The sequence below is a fragment of the Terrapene carolina genome, unplaced genomic scaffold (assembly GCF_002925995.2).
Source record: "Terrapene carolina triunguis isolate 2854851 unplaced genomic scaffold, T_m_triunguis-2.0 Scaffold211, whole genome shotgun sequence".
Taxonomy (NCBI): Eukaryota; Metazoa; Chordata; order Testudines; family Emydidae; genus Terrapene; species Terrapene triunguis.
In genome coordinates, this window is record NW_020664562.1 from 12,636,254 (window position 1) to 12,653,154 (window position 16,901).

The 16,901-nt window shown below is 39.2% G+C and overlaps 1 protein-coding gene across 1 annotated transcript in view; it reads left to right on the forward strand.

Annotated features, from left to right (window-relative positions):
* Window positions 1–8,183, forward strand: part of LOC112115860 (receptor-type tyrosine-protein phosphatase C) — a 151,895-nt gene extending 143,712 nt beyond the window's left edge. Inside the window, exons 13-21 of the mRNA XM_026655755.1 lie at window positions 519–654; window positions 1,369–1,518; window positions 2,707–2,797; window positions 3,142–3,275; window positions 4,441–4,575; window positions 4,932–5,054; window positions 5,620–5,798; window positions 6,855–6,990; window positions 7,875–8,183. Coding sequence (XP_026511540.1) covers window positions 519–654; window positions 1,369–1,518; window positions 2,707–2,797; window positions 3,142–3,275; window positions 4,441–4,575; window positions 4,932–5,054; window positions 5,620–5,798; window positions 6,855–6,990; window positions 7,875–8,156 — 1,366 coding nt within the window. The 3' untranslated portion in view covers window positions 8,157–8,183. The remainder of the gene's footprint in view (window positions 1–518; window positions 655–1,368; window positions 1,519–2,706; window positions 2,798–3,141; window positions 3,276–4,440; window positions 4,576–4,931; window positions 5,055–5,619; window positions 5,799–6,854; window positions 6,991–7,874) is intronic.
* Window positions 8,184–16,901: the final 8,718 nt, after the last annotated feature.

The following is a 16,901-nucleotide window of genomic DNA, read 5'->3' on the forward strand; positions in this document are numbered from 1 at the left end:
CTGGTGGCACCTCACTTGAGGTTTTTACTCACGAAAGCTTATGCCCAAATAAATCTGTTAGTCTTTAAGGTGCCACCAGACTCCTTGTTGTTTTTGTAGATACAGACTAACACGGCTACCCCCTGATTCTTGACACCAGATAAACAAGTCAGGGAAGGTTAGCAATAGTTGCTTAGACCAAAATTTTCAAAGTTGGTTGCTTTAAAGTAAGGCACCTAATTCCATATTTACAGACCTAAATAAGAGGCCTGATTTTCAAAGGTAATAAAAGCCTACAACTCCTATTCAGATCAATGGGACCTGAGGATGCTTGCAACTTTTAAAAAGCAGACACTTATTTAGTTTGAAAATATTGTCCTTATTTATTTAAAAGATATTTAAAATGTAAGTTTACCAGACTTTTGAATTGTAGATTAATTTATTATAAGCCACACTCTTTGCACTGCTTAGCATCACCTTGCAGAACATGACTGGCATTCATCCTCCTCTCTCAATAACTATCACTTTGTACTTGTCAGTGCTGGTGTTGGACGAACTGGAACCTATATTGCGATCGACGCTATGCTGGAGGGGCTAGAGGTAGAAGGCAGAGTGGATGTTTATGGCTATGTTGTAAAGCTCCGTCGACAGCGATGCCTCATGGTTCAAGTAGAGGTATGTTCTAGAGCTTGCTGCTTTGTTTCATTTATTAATCTCCCTTAGGAAAAGCTGTGGCCAGCTAGCTCAACTCTAGGTAAAACTAATATGGCCATGATTTACCATTGCAGTTGTCCAGGGAAATATAAAACTATGAAAGAACAGAGGGAGGAAAACCATCTATGAAGCAGGGATGGTCAGCATTTTCCAAAGTTTGACATTTCAACCATTTTTTAAAAATTTAGAATTGCAACCAAAAAAAAGGGACACAAATATATAGGAGCCTATTATCTTTTGGCACCCAAATATGAACATTTTGGGGCAAGGTTAACTATGCATATTCACTTTTTTTTCTTTAGTGTGGGATTTTCAGAAGTGCTTAGGAGCACAAGTTCCATTGAAAATGACTGATAGGACTTGAGCTCCTAACTTAGGTGGGTGTTTTGGAAAACCCCACCCCAAATTCTTAGCTGTACAATCTAAGTTATGTTGCATTTTATTTATATAGCACCTTTGATCAAAAGCACTAAATGTTGCACTAACACAGCCAATTGCATTTAATTGACATAGTAATAGCTGTATCTACTGCCAGTTTAATATAGCAACAGTAATAAGAATACATAAATATTACAGTATGTTTTAGATAGCAAGAGCAATTTGAAAAATCTCTTCTTTATAATTATTATTTTTAATTTTTGAAATCCACCTCATCCTTAAATTGGGGAACACTAGGCACAGTACATCCTGATCCATCAAGCACTGGTGGAATACAATCAGTTTGGTGAAACAGAGGTCACGCTCTCTGAACTGCACACCTATCTTAATAATCTGAAGAAAAGAGATCCTCCCAGTGACCCCTCTCTGCTGGAAGCCGAATTCCAGGTAAATATAATAGTGCATTCTGTTTTATTCGACACTCTGTTCTGATTTTAAACAAAAAAGTGACATGCGGTAATTTAAATAAGCCAATAATTCAGAGCCAAATTCTGCCAAGTAAATTGGTAATTTTAAATGAAATCAACAAACTAAGGAACTGCTCAAAGCGAGGGTGGCAGAATTAGATCCAATATTTGGTTGCTGGGGAATAGGGATGGGGCCAGATACTCATCTGGTCTAAATGGGCATAGTGACATTGTCTTCAGCTGAGCTAGGCCATTTTACAAGAATCTGGCCCCGGAAGTATTCATACTGTGTTTTACCTGTTCCAGTATTTCTGATTGTAAATTGATATTTTGTATTTTTTAATTATTTTTATCTTACTGAAAATATATAGTAATTCTTTTTTTTTTTCAGTTCTTCCCCTTAAGGTTCCATAGCTTTAATTCTTTTTTCTTATGAGAAACTAGAGAAAAAATATAATGGACAAATATATAATTTCCTGTGGCTGAACCAGGAGTGTGTATAAAATTAAAGATTTAGGCTCCAATCCTGCAAGCTTTTCCACATAGGTGCAGAACAAGCAACTGCCTGAGTAGAATAGCTTGTAGGATAAGGACCTTAGAGAGACGTAAAATGTTTTAAAATAATTGAACCTAGGGCTATCAGTTTATTTGTAGCAATAATGTCTTTGTGCCAATGTGGATGTGAGGGTGCAAATTACCACTAGCGATCCATGTATTTGACAAAAAATCAGCTTGCTTATGATGCCCACGAAGAGTGGGTACCATAGTTGGTAGATCATTACACAGATGTATTTTCTGTGGCATATATACTCTTGCAGTACCATAATTAGCTTAATAAATTAACTCTGTGTTCCTGGAAAAACTTTTAAAGTGGTGAAATAGCTTAAAGAAATAGCAATTTTATTCCTTTTTTGTTAACATTGTTCATAAAATACAGCAGTGCAATCTTTTTAAATTGTTTCCATCTGCATGATTTCTTGTGGTACTGCACGTGGTAGGTTCAAGGGTTCATAAATTGTGGTCCAGGCACTTCCATGGAATGAAATGAAGCAGTGAGGGACTGAGATATTAAGAGAGGAGATGGGTCTCTGAGAATATCACCATTTTATAAAGCTGGCCAAACCATTGTTTAGCACATGGTGTGACCTTGTATGCTTTCTTTCCTTAGAGGCTACCATCCTACAGGGGATGGCGGACACAGAACACTGGCAATCGACAGGAAAATAAAAGTAAAAACCGGAATTCCAAAATGATTCCATGTAAGTGTTTGCGATGATGTCTGCAGTCAGTTTGTTCTAATTGTATGAAGGCTTCTTACAAAAGATTATGGGTAAAACAGGACAGTAAATTACCATATTGATATGTACTCCACACTAGAAAATTTAGGAAGTGGATGATTTGTTACAATATAAACTGTGAGGAGTCCTTGATTTTTTTCCCCAAACAACCATTGTGGCATGTCTGCTGCCTCTATGCCATTGCATAACTGCTGAATAACTGCACTTTTTCTACATTCCCTTTCCATTGTAACAAAACTAAGAAGGGAGATGGTTGCTTTCCTCCTGCCAATAGAAGCTATTGTTGTGACACTTTTTTTTTTCAGATGACTTTAACAGAGTACCAATTAAACATGAAGAGGAGAAAAGCAAAGAGAGTGAACATGATTCAGAGGAATCATCTGATGAGGACAGTGATTGTGAGGAAGCAACCAGATACATAAATGCATCATTTATAACTGTATGTATTTAGAGGATAAAACTACTTGTATCTAATATGCTTTCCGCTGATAGTCCCTGATAATAGCTATGTGCCAATTTCTGCTCATCTTACTCTCTCCAGTAGTCCTATTGGCTTCATTAGCATGGTACTAGTTATGTGAGTAAAACAATCAAGATCTGGCATTTTATTTGGATGTTCATTTATAGACTGAATCACAAAGATCTTGTAATATTGGCTGTCCCATGGGAGAAAGACAGAGCTCTTACCTATACAGCCTCAAAGAGTTAAATACTTCGATCGTAATAGCCCTAGATCTAGTGAGTGTTGCAATAACCAGAGTGATGGTAAAATAATTATCTTTTATAGTTTCTTTTAAAACCTAACTTTCAGCTAGGCTTTTCAGTGCCACCTATATTTTTGCCAGCATGTATATGAGTAGATCTCCACCTATGTGAATTCCAGGTACACACAGGTAGTTATATATATTAATTTCCCTTACAGTCAATTTTATGCAGTTTTTTGTGGGTACAAATTTGGCCTAGTGAAAACAGAGGCCAGCATTGAAAAGCAAGCTTTTAGTGGCACAGTCACATCTAAAAGATACCATCTTTGGAGGGCCTTTGTTGGACACTAACAGATATAACTAACAATGAGTGGGATTTGTCTGAACTCTGTAGACAAAAATACAGTTAGCATATCTACTGATTGTAAATATCTGTTTACTAATAGCTACAATGTCAGTCTGCATTGACTTGCTTAGCTACTCTGTGACGTTGCAAGAGGTGTCACTCAATATCCAGTTTCTAATACCAACTGCGGAGTGCGAAACCTTCTTTGTAACCCCAAAATGCATTCTGCCTCAGATACTGGCAGTCTAAGCTTTCCCACAGGGCTGTACAAATGTGTCTCAACTTTGTCCTGGATAAAGGACTGCTAGTTATGGAGGGTCACTCATGTGCCCACCAATTTTTGTCCTTTCTGGTGACACTATGAACTATTGCCAGTTGTGATGATGTTTTTTTAAAATGGATACTTGTCCTCTAGAAACTATACTGAGACTATTAACTCATTCATGTAGGCTACCAGACTCCCTTTAGATGGTAAATACTTCTTTACACATGACAACTGCCTTTCAGATGAATTAGTAAAAATAAATCATATGTTCAAATGGACTTTTTTTTAGGGCTACTGGGGTCCAAAAGAAATGATTGCAACCCAAGGGCCACTCCCAGAAACGATCAATGACTTCTGGCAAATGATCTTTCAGAGAAAAGTCAAAGTAATTGTTATGTTGACAGAGCTGAAAGAAGGAGATCAGGTTAGTTTGTCATCTTCAAAGTAAAGTATATGATACGATACTCTTCATAAGAGAAAAGAACAGAATTCCAGTCTCTAAATTGCAACAAAATTCTAATTTCCAAACCAAAAATGTGACTCTGTCAGAAAGTGACTCAACTTATCAATTATTTTGTTTTCTAATAGGATTTATTCCATCCTTATATTTTAAATTGTGCTGAAATTAATATTTGATTACACCATAAAAATTCATCAATGATGTATTTTATAATAAAATGAAACTGAATAGTTATAGAATATATGCATCCTTTAAATTGATTTGGGAAGAAAAGCAAAAGCAATGATAAAAATAAGGACTGATTTATACTTCATTTCTAGCAACTCTGTGCACAATATTGGGGAGAAGGAAAACAAACATATGAAGGCATAGAAGTTGAAATGAAAGATGTCAACCTGTCTTCTAGTTACACCATACGCGCATTTGATGTAACACATGTGAAGGTAAAAGATAAAAAATGACAGATGGGAATTTTACATTTGTTTTTCTATTTTAAACTTTGTCTTTTGTAAAGGGCAAACAAAATAAGGAACAACCAAAAGACAAGAACAAACCTGCTTGTGTTTTGATAGCTGATGTTTTATTAGTTCCTTGCTTTAAACGTTTTAATAGTCATTAAAATGTGACTTATAGTCACCATTGAATTACAAAGTCAGACATAAGTAAGATGAGGGATAGAGACCTCCCTGAGGCACAGCTCCCATCTTGCTCTTCTCTGTCTCCAGTGAACAGTAATTTATTGCTGGCCTGGTCCCACAGAAAATTATGACACACTGTGAGGTAATTCAGTCAAGTCGCCACTCAGGCCCAATCTACCTCCTAAATGGATGGTAGTGGGTGCACAAGGTCTGAGTACCCACAATGTTATCACCCTGCACAGGCATAGTTCAAGTCAATCTAGTCCTAAGTGATTATCAGGATTTTTTTTTTAAATTTACGTGGAATAAATATAATATGGATCATTATGTTATCCCTTGAATTTACTATATGTTTATCTCTGTTTTGCAGAGGAAAGAAACTCGAAATGTGTATTTGTACCAGTACCACAAGTGGAATGGCTTGGACCTTCCTGAAAACCCCAAAGACTTAGTCAACATGATTCTGAACCTCAAACAAAAACTTGCAGCTAAAAGTGTCACTGAGGACAGCAGATACAGCCGGAGCGTTCCAATTGTCATTCACTGCCGGTGGGTCTGGATGCTATAGATATTTTAGTGCATTTCTACGGTTTGGTTATACTTGTCAATAGCAGTTTCATAATTCTTACCTTTGCTCCTAAGCTTTCCTAAAGTCTGGAGACTAAATTCACCCTACAGTGTATGCCAGCTTATCCCAGCAGAGGGCTCCCATGGCAGACCGTTCACCTGTGCATTATGCAACATTGCAAAGTGGCCACAACCTCCCCTCCATTGAGACATGGGTCAGGGCAGAAGGCGAGAGCTATCTAAAAGTAGATGTGCTGGCTGGTACAAAGCCATGGCCAAAGAAAGGTCCGCTCAGCACATTCTTCCAACATTCTGTTGGCAGGGGTCCTCGTGAAGCTCACAGTGGATTGTAAGGCTGCACCCACCAGCTGGAAAGGCCAGCCTTGTTCAGGGAGGTGTAAATTTCACCAAACCTAGTATATATGGATCTGGTTCCTTTGCTGGCCATTATACCTCGCACATGGCTAGCTGTTAACATCAGTATGGTCCTAGTCTTATGTGGCCTGAGTTGGGAGTGACGTGAAGCACCAGTACAGTGGCACAGTGCCTCTTTGGGGCTCTGTGTTGCACTGGGGGGCAGTTTACTCATCTTGTAAGACAAATCAGCAATTCTGGCCACTGAAAGCATATTGGGGGTGGGATGGGAAAGGAAGAGTTATGGCTACACTTACTCCGTACCCACTGGTAAGTGTCATGCACCACTGAGAGACCATCATGATAGTAGCCCTGTAGTGCCCAAGGGCAGGAGCTAAATCTGGTTGATCCTTACCCAGCTACAAAAAAGGGAGAAGAGGCTGCCTTTCCTGCCCTCCTCCCCCCCTCACCTCCACAATTGAATGGCTACATAAGGGCTAGTATAATCTAGCACAGTAAAAATCGGATGTCCTCTTTGCATCTTAACGGTTAGAAATCCAGTTAGAAATATTTCAGAGATGGGAATCTTTGTGACTTTTGTCAGTACAATAATCTTTAAAATAAACCTAACTGCTAGTGATAAATTGTACTGATTTTTGAATTCCAATAACGTGTATCTTCTAGTGATGGATCTGAACAAACTGGTGTGTTTTGCGCCTTGTTGACTCTCTTGGAAAGTGCAGAAACAGAAGATGTGATTGATGTCTTCCAAGTAGTGAAATCTCTTCGACGTGCCAGGCCAGGAATGGTCCCCACTTTTGTAAGTAAATCCTATGAGTTAACCAAATGATGCAATAGATTTGCTTATCTTTAGACATGAATGTTCTAATAACCACTGGCAATGTTTCTCCATAGGAAACATGTATTATAATTATCTCATCCCTAATTATTCATCAGCAGTTGTGAATTAGCTATTGGTGATAAGAAGGAACTAGTCTGCAACCTATCCACAGCTATAATAATCAGTTTCTTGAAACTGAAAAGGTGAACAGAACATGTTGTTTGTAAACCATTAATTTTTTAGGCTGGAACTTTGGCAGCTGCCTAAGGGATTTAGGAGCACATCTTCCACTGAATTCCATGGGAATTGGATGCCTAACTCCCTTAGGCAGGTTAGAAAATGCCCTCCTTATTTTCTGAAGAGTGCACAGAAGGAGCTGCTTTCCTGCTTGCATGCAATATGCATTCTTCTCTCTGACAATCCATCTAAATCAACTAGATTTGCTAACTCTGCTGTGGTTTATTAGAGAACTGAACAGTAGTCACTACCGTACACTTAATCCACCTGCTTGATTCTCTTTTAAACAAACTTTTGATAGTTTGCCATGTGAATCAAGAGGGATGGATTCTGCGCTGCCTTGGGAATAGGGTGATTATAGGTAGTGACCTAGTACCTGATCTACCTGGAATTAGGGATGCCCTCAGTGCCGTGTCACCATAAACTCAGAATTGAGCATAGCAGGGAGTTGCTTCAACTTCCTGTGGGCCAGCAGCCATGGAGACCACCTTATGCTGAATATTTCAATAAAATGGAAAGATTCACATTTTCAACACTTAAGACAAAAAATAAAAAATAAAAAATCAGCCATCCTGGCTCAATCACATGGCATTTCATCCACACTAATCCCTTCTTTTTTGTATTAGGAACAATACCAGTTCCTGTATGATACTATTAGCAGCATCTACCCTGCACAGAATGGACAAGTAAAGAAAAACAGCAAGCAGGAAGATACAGTTGAAATTGACATTGAAGTAGATAAAACAGATCAGGAAGCTAATTTGATTACTATCGATATCACCTCACTGGAGTCAGAGGCCAATCTGAATATGGAAGTGCGTGAAGATTCCAAATCTGCAGATGGCACTCAGGGAACAGAAGGCTCTTCAAATGGACCCAAGACTCCAGTTTTAACTGAGAGTGCATAGAAAAATATATGAAATTTGGATGTACAAAGGCATCTTAAACAGATTAAGTAGTAGAGATTTGATCTTGAGTTAATTTTTCAGAGGTACGGTATGGAAAGAATACTTGAAATTTGTGGATAATGTAATGCACTGTGAAAATTTAATTTTTGTGTAGATTTGCATTTTATTCCTTTCAAATTATTTGAATTATTTTTGATCTTTTTTACAAATCTGTATATTGTAATGCTGATTTTCATTATGGTCTGGTATTCAGGAGTGGAAAGAAAAGTCATGCTACCTTTTTTCAATCTTATTTTTTGTTATAAGAAAGTAAGTAGCCAGGACCGGAATCTCTAATAATGTACAGTCATAAATATAAAGTTAGAAGTATGGCAAATATGAGTTTTCTTTTAACTAATTATTGTCTTACTATCTTTAAATTGACTTAGTGGGTAAGGAATATGGCCTGAATTTCAGAAATGCAATTCCTATTGACTTTAGTTAGGGTTGTGCTTGCTTTGCAGGTGCTTTGCAGAATACCAAAGCCATATCTGGGCCATATCTTACAGCTCCATTGAAGTCTATGGGGATTTACACCAGCTGAGTAACTGGTCCTACACATCCTTACCTATCTAGGACTGTAAGCTTTGCATTTTTCTAACTGGCCTCAAGATGTCCTCATTGCTCCACACAACTCCATCTGAGGCTTCAATATCTGACTCTGAAATAAGAAAGTCCAGAACTTGGAGTATTGACTGATTGGAGAAACTCTGATAGTTAATTGAATTGACATTTGGCAACTTGAGATCCCATGTGTTACCACAACTGCTTCTTGTGCTAATTTTTTCTAATTTAAAGAGAGAGCTTCTGCAAAAGTGTTGTACCTATTATGTATATTAAACATTCCAAAATACTATGCTACTAATAGTACACGCTACTAGCACATTGCTGATTTTATTTAGTGGTTTCATAATAATATGATGATTTGTATGTTACAGTTTGGATTATTTTACTATTGCCTTAGTGGATTTCAGCCTAATCTTTTAAAGCCAAATAAAAAGGACAATTAATAAATTGCACAGTGGGAATTATTCTGAAATATGTAAAACTCTGTGTAAAGTTACTTATATGTAAAAGAATGAAGGGACTTGAAATGCACCTGCTCTTTGTAGACTATGTAAATGGGTTGTTTTTTATTTACACTCAGCACATGGTTTTGTAGTTCCCCGTATCTGCCAATTTCAGCAGAACCAATGGTAGTGCTTAATTCTTGTATCATTCGCTTCATCTGAAAAGATCAGACACTTTACAAAGGTGGGTAAGTATTAGCTTCCTCATCTGTAACACAGGGATAAGGACGGGTAGACCCCAGGCAGCGGGATTGAACTTGGGATCTCTGGAGCTTAGTGCATGAGCCTCTACCACATGGGCTAAAAGCCAGCTGGGTGTTAGCTAAGACTGTAGAGCAGACTCATTTTCTCTCTCTTTCTAAGTTGTCTCAGTGCCACTAGATGGGACAGAACACCACACCCAGAAGGTGTGTGGGTTACAATATGACTTATGCAAGGTCATTCAACAGGTGGCAGAGCTGGGATTCCTAACTTTCCATTCCAATGTGCTATTATTTGGACCACACATTCATACCAGCTCCTAGGTAGAGAGCCATGCCATAGGCTATGTGTATACTTGACTAAAAAACACTGAATCTGAAAGCTGCCCAAAAAAGTGATTGATCCCCTGAGAGCCAAAGAATGCAAGTTTAAAGGGGTTAACTTAATTTTCCAGTTTTCCTAGGTCAGATGCTTCATTCATTCTCTGCCTACACAAGTAAACATCTACTCAGCAGTTCACTTGAAGAAACAGCAGCAAGAATGCACAAACAGTGGGACCTTCCTTGCCTGCAAGTTGAACTTTCCTTCCTTTCCAGCCAAAGCCTCACTGGCTTATGAATCCTTTCAGGAGACAAGAGCACCTATAGCCAAAGAGACTCAGGCAAACCTGGCCCAGCTCAGTAAAAAAAAATTAGGACACCAAACCTGTTTTCATATTTTGAGAAGATCAATATAGCAGAGTTGCAAATGTAGGGGGCAGCTTTGGGGATGAAGAGCTCTAACCTACTCCTGTATTTTCAGAGGCAAAGGCCACCAACAATTTGAGGAATTTTCTGGAAAATGTGAATGCCCCATAAGTGAATGGGGTACAGATCAGGCTGATCCTGTGTTAACTGACCCCTCCCTGTGGCACAATCAGGGTGCTTGGCCTACCTCTGAAACATGCAATCCTCTTAGTTTGTCTCCCCCGCCCCCACCCCACGCTAAGATTTGGTCTTCAGCAAACCTCTGGTTGTTTCCCAAGGTGTCATCCACCTAAAAACACCAAGAGTGATATGCAGTTATGTAGTATGTATGCACAAAACAGAGAATGTCAGAACTTTAGGAAGAACTGCAAATATCTCCCAAGGCAGTAGACACCTAGGCCCAGATCTTCAAAAGGTATTTTAACTCTTGAAATCAATGGAAGTTAGGAGCTTAACTATCTTTTGAGAATCTGGGCCCTAGAAGTAAATGTTCTTCTGGTGTAAATCAATGTAGCTCCATTAATTTGCAACATCTGAAAATCTGGACCCTAAGTTCCTTTAAATTCCTGCAAAGCTGCAGGGGCTGTAGAAATTCTGGAGGATACTTATTGCTTGAGTTGTTTTCTGCAGGTGATTTAGTGCTCTCCTGACTTTTACGTATTTATTGCAAAAGTGCATGGCAGGCTGTGACCTGATTTGTATAGACACTTGCAAAGAGAGATTCACAGCTCTGCTAAATCTTGTCTAATTCACACCCACATTACTATCCTAATGAATGGGTAATTGAATTACATTTAAACATCTCAGGTGCCTAGTGTAAACCACTTTTGGAGTAATATTCTTTCTATTAACAGAAGGATAACTGAGCCCTTGGGTTTTAATTAGGGCTGTCGATTAATCACTGTTAACTCAAGCGATTAACTCAAAATTAATCATGATTAAAAATTAATCATGATTAATCAGTTTTAATCGCACTGTTAAACAATAGAATACCAATTGAAATTTATATAATATTTTTGGATGTTTTTTCTATATTTTCAAATCTATTGATTTCAATTACAACAGAGAATACAAAGTGTACACTGCTCACTTTATTTTTATTACAAATATTTGCACTGTAAAAATGATAAACAAAAGGAATAGTATTCAATTCACCTCATACAAGTACTATCGTACAATCTCTTTATTGTGAAAATGCAACTTACAAATGTAGGGTTTTTTTGTTACGTAACTTCACTCAAAAACAAAATAATGTAAAACTTTAGAGCCTACAATTCCATTCAGTCCCATTACTTATTCAGTCACTAAGGCAAACAAGTTTGTTTACATTCACGGGAGATAATGCTGCTGGCTTCTTATTTACAATGTCACCCGAAAGTGAGAACAGGCGTTCACATGGCATTTTTGTAGCCGGCATTGCAAGGTATTTACATGCCAGATATGCTAAACATTCAGAAGCCCCTTCATGCTTCAGCCAGCATTCCAGAGGACATGCTTCCATGCTGATGACGCTCATTAAAAAAAGAAAGCGTTAATTAAATTTGTGACTGAACTGCTTGGAGGGAGAATTGTATGTCTCCTGCTCTGTGTTTTACCCGCATTCTGCCACATATTTCATGTTATAGCAGTCTCGGATGATGGTCCAGCACATGTTGTTCGTTTTAAGAACACTTTCACTGCAGATTTGACAAAATGCAAAGAAGGTACCAATGTGAGAGTTCTAAAGATAACTACAGCACTCCACCCAAGGTTTAAAAATCTGAAGTGCCTTCCAAAATCTGAGCGGGATGAGGGGTGGAGCATTCTTTCAGAAGTCTTAAAAGAGCCACACTCCGATGTGGAAACTACAGAACCTGAACCACCAAAAAAGAAAATCTACCTTCTGCTGGTGGCATCTGACTCATGATGATAAAAATGAACATACATTGGTCTGCATTGCTTTGAATCATTATCGAGAAGAACCCCTCATTAGCATGGACACATGTCCTTTGGAATGGTGGTTGAAGCATGAAGGGACATATGAATCTTTAACGCATCTGGCACGTAAATATCTTGCGATGCTAGCTACAACAGTGCCATGTGAACACTTGTTCACACTTTCAGGTGACATTGTAAACAAGTGCCAGAGCTGAATGGAAAATAAAATTTCCCTTGCATAGAAATTTAGATTTTTTCAGGGAAAAAAAATCCCAATTCAGGACAAAAATCAGAGGGGAAACCTTTTAAAATTGTGGAAAGAAAATTCTATTTTGGGAGAATAGAAATGGATTGTTTTGGCTTGCATCCAGCTGCCTAGCTTCCTGGGAAAGTATCAGGGGGTAGTGGTATTAGTCTGGATCTGTAAAAAGTGACAAAGAGTCCTGTGGCACTTTATAGACTAACAGAAGTATTGGAGCATAAGCTTTTCTGGGAAAGTGTTTAGTCACAATATTTTTGACCACCTCTAGCAAAGACCTCATTGCCAATTTCCTGGGACCCTGATTTGCATATTGATTAACATTGCAAGCTGCAGACATTCATTTGAATGGGTTTCATTGCATTGATATTGTTTGTCCACCAGGCTGTGCTGAAACATTTCACATACATTGGTTTTAAAACAGTATTGACATCTCTGCATTTATTGGTTTATTGTATTTACTTAATGTAGTACTCTTCAATGGTAATGTGCATGTGACATTTGTTTATACAGCACTGTATGTGTGTACCTGTAAGAATATGCTTTGCTTCAGTGTATATAGAAGCACTGATGTACATATCTAATCTAATTTTAATCTGTATATCATAGCCTTGATTGATCGTGTGCCCTTGCAGCATCTCTCAGCATCTCTACTATGAGGTCACAACCCCACCACTCAGTAATGGCTAGCAATGGGATCATGGCTAGCTGCTCAGGAAAGCAGCACTGTTCATTAACATACATTTCATCCATGGGTACTAGACAGTTAACACAATATTGCCTTACATGGTGAATGATCTTTTCTGGCAACTTCAGAAACCCCAACTTCAGAACAAAGTGAATTTATCAGAGGCAAAGCTACAAGTGAAGTGCTGTACATAAAAGAACACACACATTGCTTAGATCTCAACCCCCCCCTGCAATAAATCAACAGTCACCACTCCCCAATATACAACTGTTAATCAATGCTCCCCCAGCCCAAGTGAAATCAATTATTAAGGTCTCCTATCACATACATATAGAGCTGGTCGAAAAATGTTAACAACATTTTCTGTTGGAAAAATACAATTTAATTGAAAATAAAATGTGTCACAGGAACATTTCAATTTTGATGACATTTTTGATGGGAGAAAGAAGAAATGAATAATTTCTCATTTCATTTTCATAATGTCAGTGTTTTATTTCAAAAAAGATAAGTTTCATTTTGAGTACAATTTTATTGCATTTCATGTAGACTTTAGTTTTAATATATTTAGTATTCTATATTATAACATTTTACCTTATCAAAATGAAACATTTTGACTGAAACAATTAAACATCAAAACATTTTGTAATTTCAATTTTTTTCAGTTGATTTGGAATGAAAAATTTTGAAATGTTGGAATTTCCCATGAAATGGAAATTCTGTTTTCTGACCGTCTTCAACGCAACCTAATTAATAAGAAATGTTCTCTCCTCTTAAATGAATTATGGGTTCCCATCATCACTGAATGATCTCATCTTTCCCCTGTCCCATGCCCCAGTATATGAATTCTTCTTTTTCATCACCTTATATTCACGGAATCAGGGCTCTTACCTTTCTCTGAAATAATCAGTTCTGGTCTCACCTCCACACCCCAATTAGTGAATTCTCAGCTTTCTCCCCATCTCTCTCCCATCCCACAATTAATAAATACTGGCTTCTTTCCTTGTCCCTATCCCAATAAATTAATGGACTCTACCCCATATTATTTGTTTCTCTCTTTCCCATAAATTAATGAATTCTGAGCTACATACCTCTATATAGGGCTTCTTGGGGGTTGCCATTTTCCTGGACACACAGGATGCCCTCAGCTTTCCAGGTTCTGTTTTCCATGTTGGAAGTGAGTTCTACTCTCCACTCACTTGGACAATGTTTCCTTTGTTCTTAGGTGACCAGGCTTCTCCAGCTACTGGCAATAAACTCCCCAGCCAGGCACATGCAGCTTCCACTGCAGATTCTCAAGGGTAATCAGTTCTCCTTGGCCAGCCAGTGAGAGCAGAAGGGGATGTTTGAGTGAGCTGAGCTCCTCCAAGTCGAGGAGACAGAAATTTCCCTTGCTGAAAGCAGAGGAGGAGATTCTGCATTCACATAGACTGTGCTGCACTTTAACTCCTATCAAACATCTCTAGCTTATTGGCCTGATGGTAACTCAATGGACTCTGAAATTATTTGCTCCACAGCTCTATCACGTTGGCTTAATGTGAAGGCAAAGACTTCTGCGTGCTCTCTGGCTCATCACCTCTAGCTGGCTGTTCTAATGACAAGAAAGAGGTCTCTGAGGTCAGTAGTTGATTAACTTTATCTGCTGGATTGAGGTCTCCTATAAGGCCTATTGCCTGAACAGTTAAAGTTTGTGGAGCTGAGGCCATGGCTCAGGCCTTTATGAGTTGCCGAGATCAACACTCTATTTGTGTGGTGACTGACTCAGCAGCTCTAGTATGCTGGGACAATGTCTAAGCAGAGGCTTCTGTGAAGTCCCTTACTTAGGCTTTTTAAATTGCTGGGCTGAAGGTAAGGCAAAAATCTTTGCAAGATTACTGTTTTAACACCGCTAGTTTTCTGGTCTGTTGTCAGGATATAGGTGTCTGTCAGGTCTTTGGATCAACACCTCTAGTTTATGGGGCTCAAGCTCCTTTCAGGGCTCCAGCTAAGTATCCCTGAGCACAATAGGCCGCTATCTAGGGTATTTGGCTCTGTGATGATTAGTGGTTCTGCATCTCTAACTTGGTGGTCTAATGTGAAGGCATTTGGGTCTCGGTAAGGTCACTAACCATCAATTTTAGCTTGGTTTTCAGATATCAAGCTCTCACTTGTTGGATGAGTGTCAAGGCTCAGGTCTCTCCATCAGCACATCTAGCTTTCTGTCAAAGAACAAAACTTTGTGGGGTCACACTTGGCTAGTATCTCTAGATTTCTGGGTTGATGTGAGGGCCCAGGCCTTTGTGAGATGTTTGGCTCAAAACCTCCAATTTACACCACTTATTCTGAAGCAAAAATCCTGTCAGGTCTCTGCTTCAGAATCTCTAGATTATGCGCCTGATGACAAGGATCAGGGGTCTCTGTGGTTACTGCTTCAGCAGCTGTAGCTTGCTGAGTTGATGTCCAAGTACATAATTCTGAGGTCCCTGTCTCAGCACTTTAAGCTTGCTGGGATGACCGCAAATCAAAGTTCTTGAGATGTTACGAAGTTTGGCTGATAAGAAAGCAGTGGCCTTTGTGAGATCAATAGCTCAGCACTTCTAGTTTATAGAGCTGATTTTTGAGGTTTCTGGTTTAGCATCTCAAGCATGCTGGTCTGATGTCCTGGATTAGGTCCCTTTCTATCTCACTATTTATCAGCTTTATGTGGCTGGGCTGAAGTCCATGCACAAGTCTTTGTGAGGTTAATGTCTTAGCACCTCTATTTTCTTGGTCTCATATCAGAAAACAAGGCAGTCATATCACTGACTCATCTTTTGCTTGCTGGTTTGTTAGGCGAAGATCTTTCTGAGTTCAAACAAAAACAAAGAGGAGTCCTTGTGGCACCTTAGAGACTAACAAATTTATTTGGGCATAAGCTTTTGTGGGCTTTAACCCACTTCATCAGAACTTCATTCTGAGTTCACTGACTATGTACTAGTTTACTAGCTTGAAGCAAAAGCATAGGCCTCTGTGAGTGTGATGAAATGGGGAATTTTCTGTAGTATTTGAGTCCTATGTGTGCCTCAATTTCCCCTATATGTTGCATTGCTACCCAGTGAGCGGGGCGGGGGGAAAGAATTGTTCTCAGGGAAGACTGAGACACAGGGGGTGTGTGAGTGTGTGAACACCCTGTCTAGGTGGAACAAAGAGTTGTTAAGGAACTATTTGGAACCAGCCCAGGTCAACAAGGGGGCCAGAGAGACCATGCAAGGTCCAATGACTTGTGGATTTCCCTGCCTCTGAGAAAGGAAGCTAAGCAGAAACCCCAACTTCAGAACAAAGGCCTGCAAGGTGTAAGGTGAGGGAATAAAGGGTTGGCTTCTGGAAGGAGCCTGTGCTTTCTCTCCTGGGAACTGACTAAGAAAGGAAGCCTGAGAGAGACAGAGAGTCTGAAAGTGGGGTTGACTACAGCTTGACTGGTGGTCTGGGCTGATCAGAATGGATTATACTTAGCATTCTTATGTTAGCATAGAGAAATGGACTGCCAGTGCTGTATTCCAGTTGACTAAACCCTGCTATCTTCAAAGCACTGCTTGAGTGTCACTGTAAATACTTGGGGTACGTCTTCACTACCCGCCGGATCGGCGGGTAGCAATCAATCTATCAGAGATCGATTTATCGTGTCTCGTCTAGACGTGATAAATCAATCCCCGAACGTGCTCCCCGTCGACTCTGGAACTCCACCAGAGCGAGAGGCGGAAGTGGAGTCAACGGGGGAGCCGCAGCCATCGATCCCGTGCCGTGAGGACGGGAGGTAAGTCGATCTAAGATACGTCGACTTCAGCTACACTATTCTCGTAGCTGAAGTTG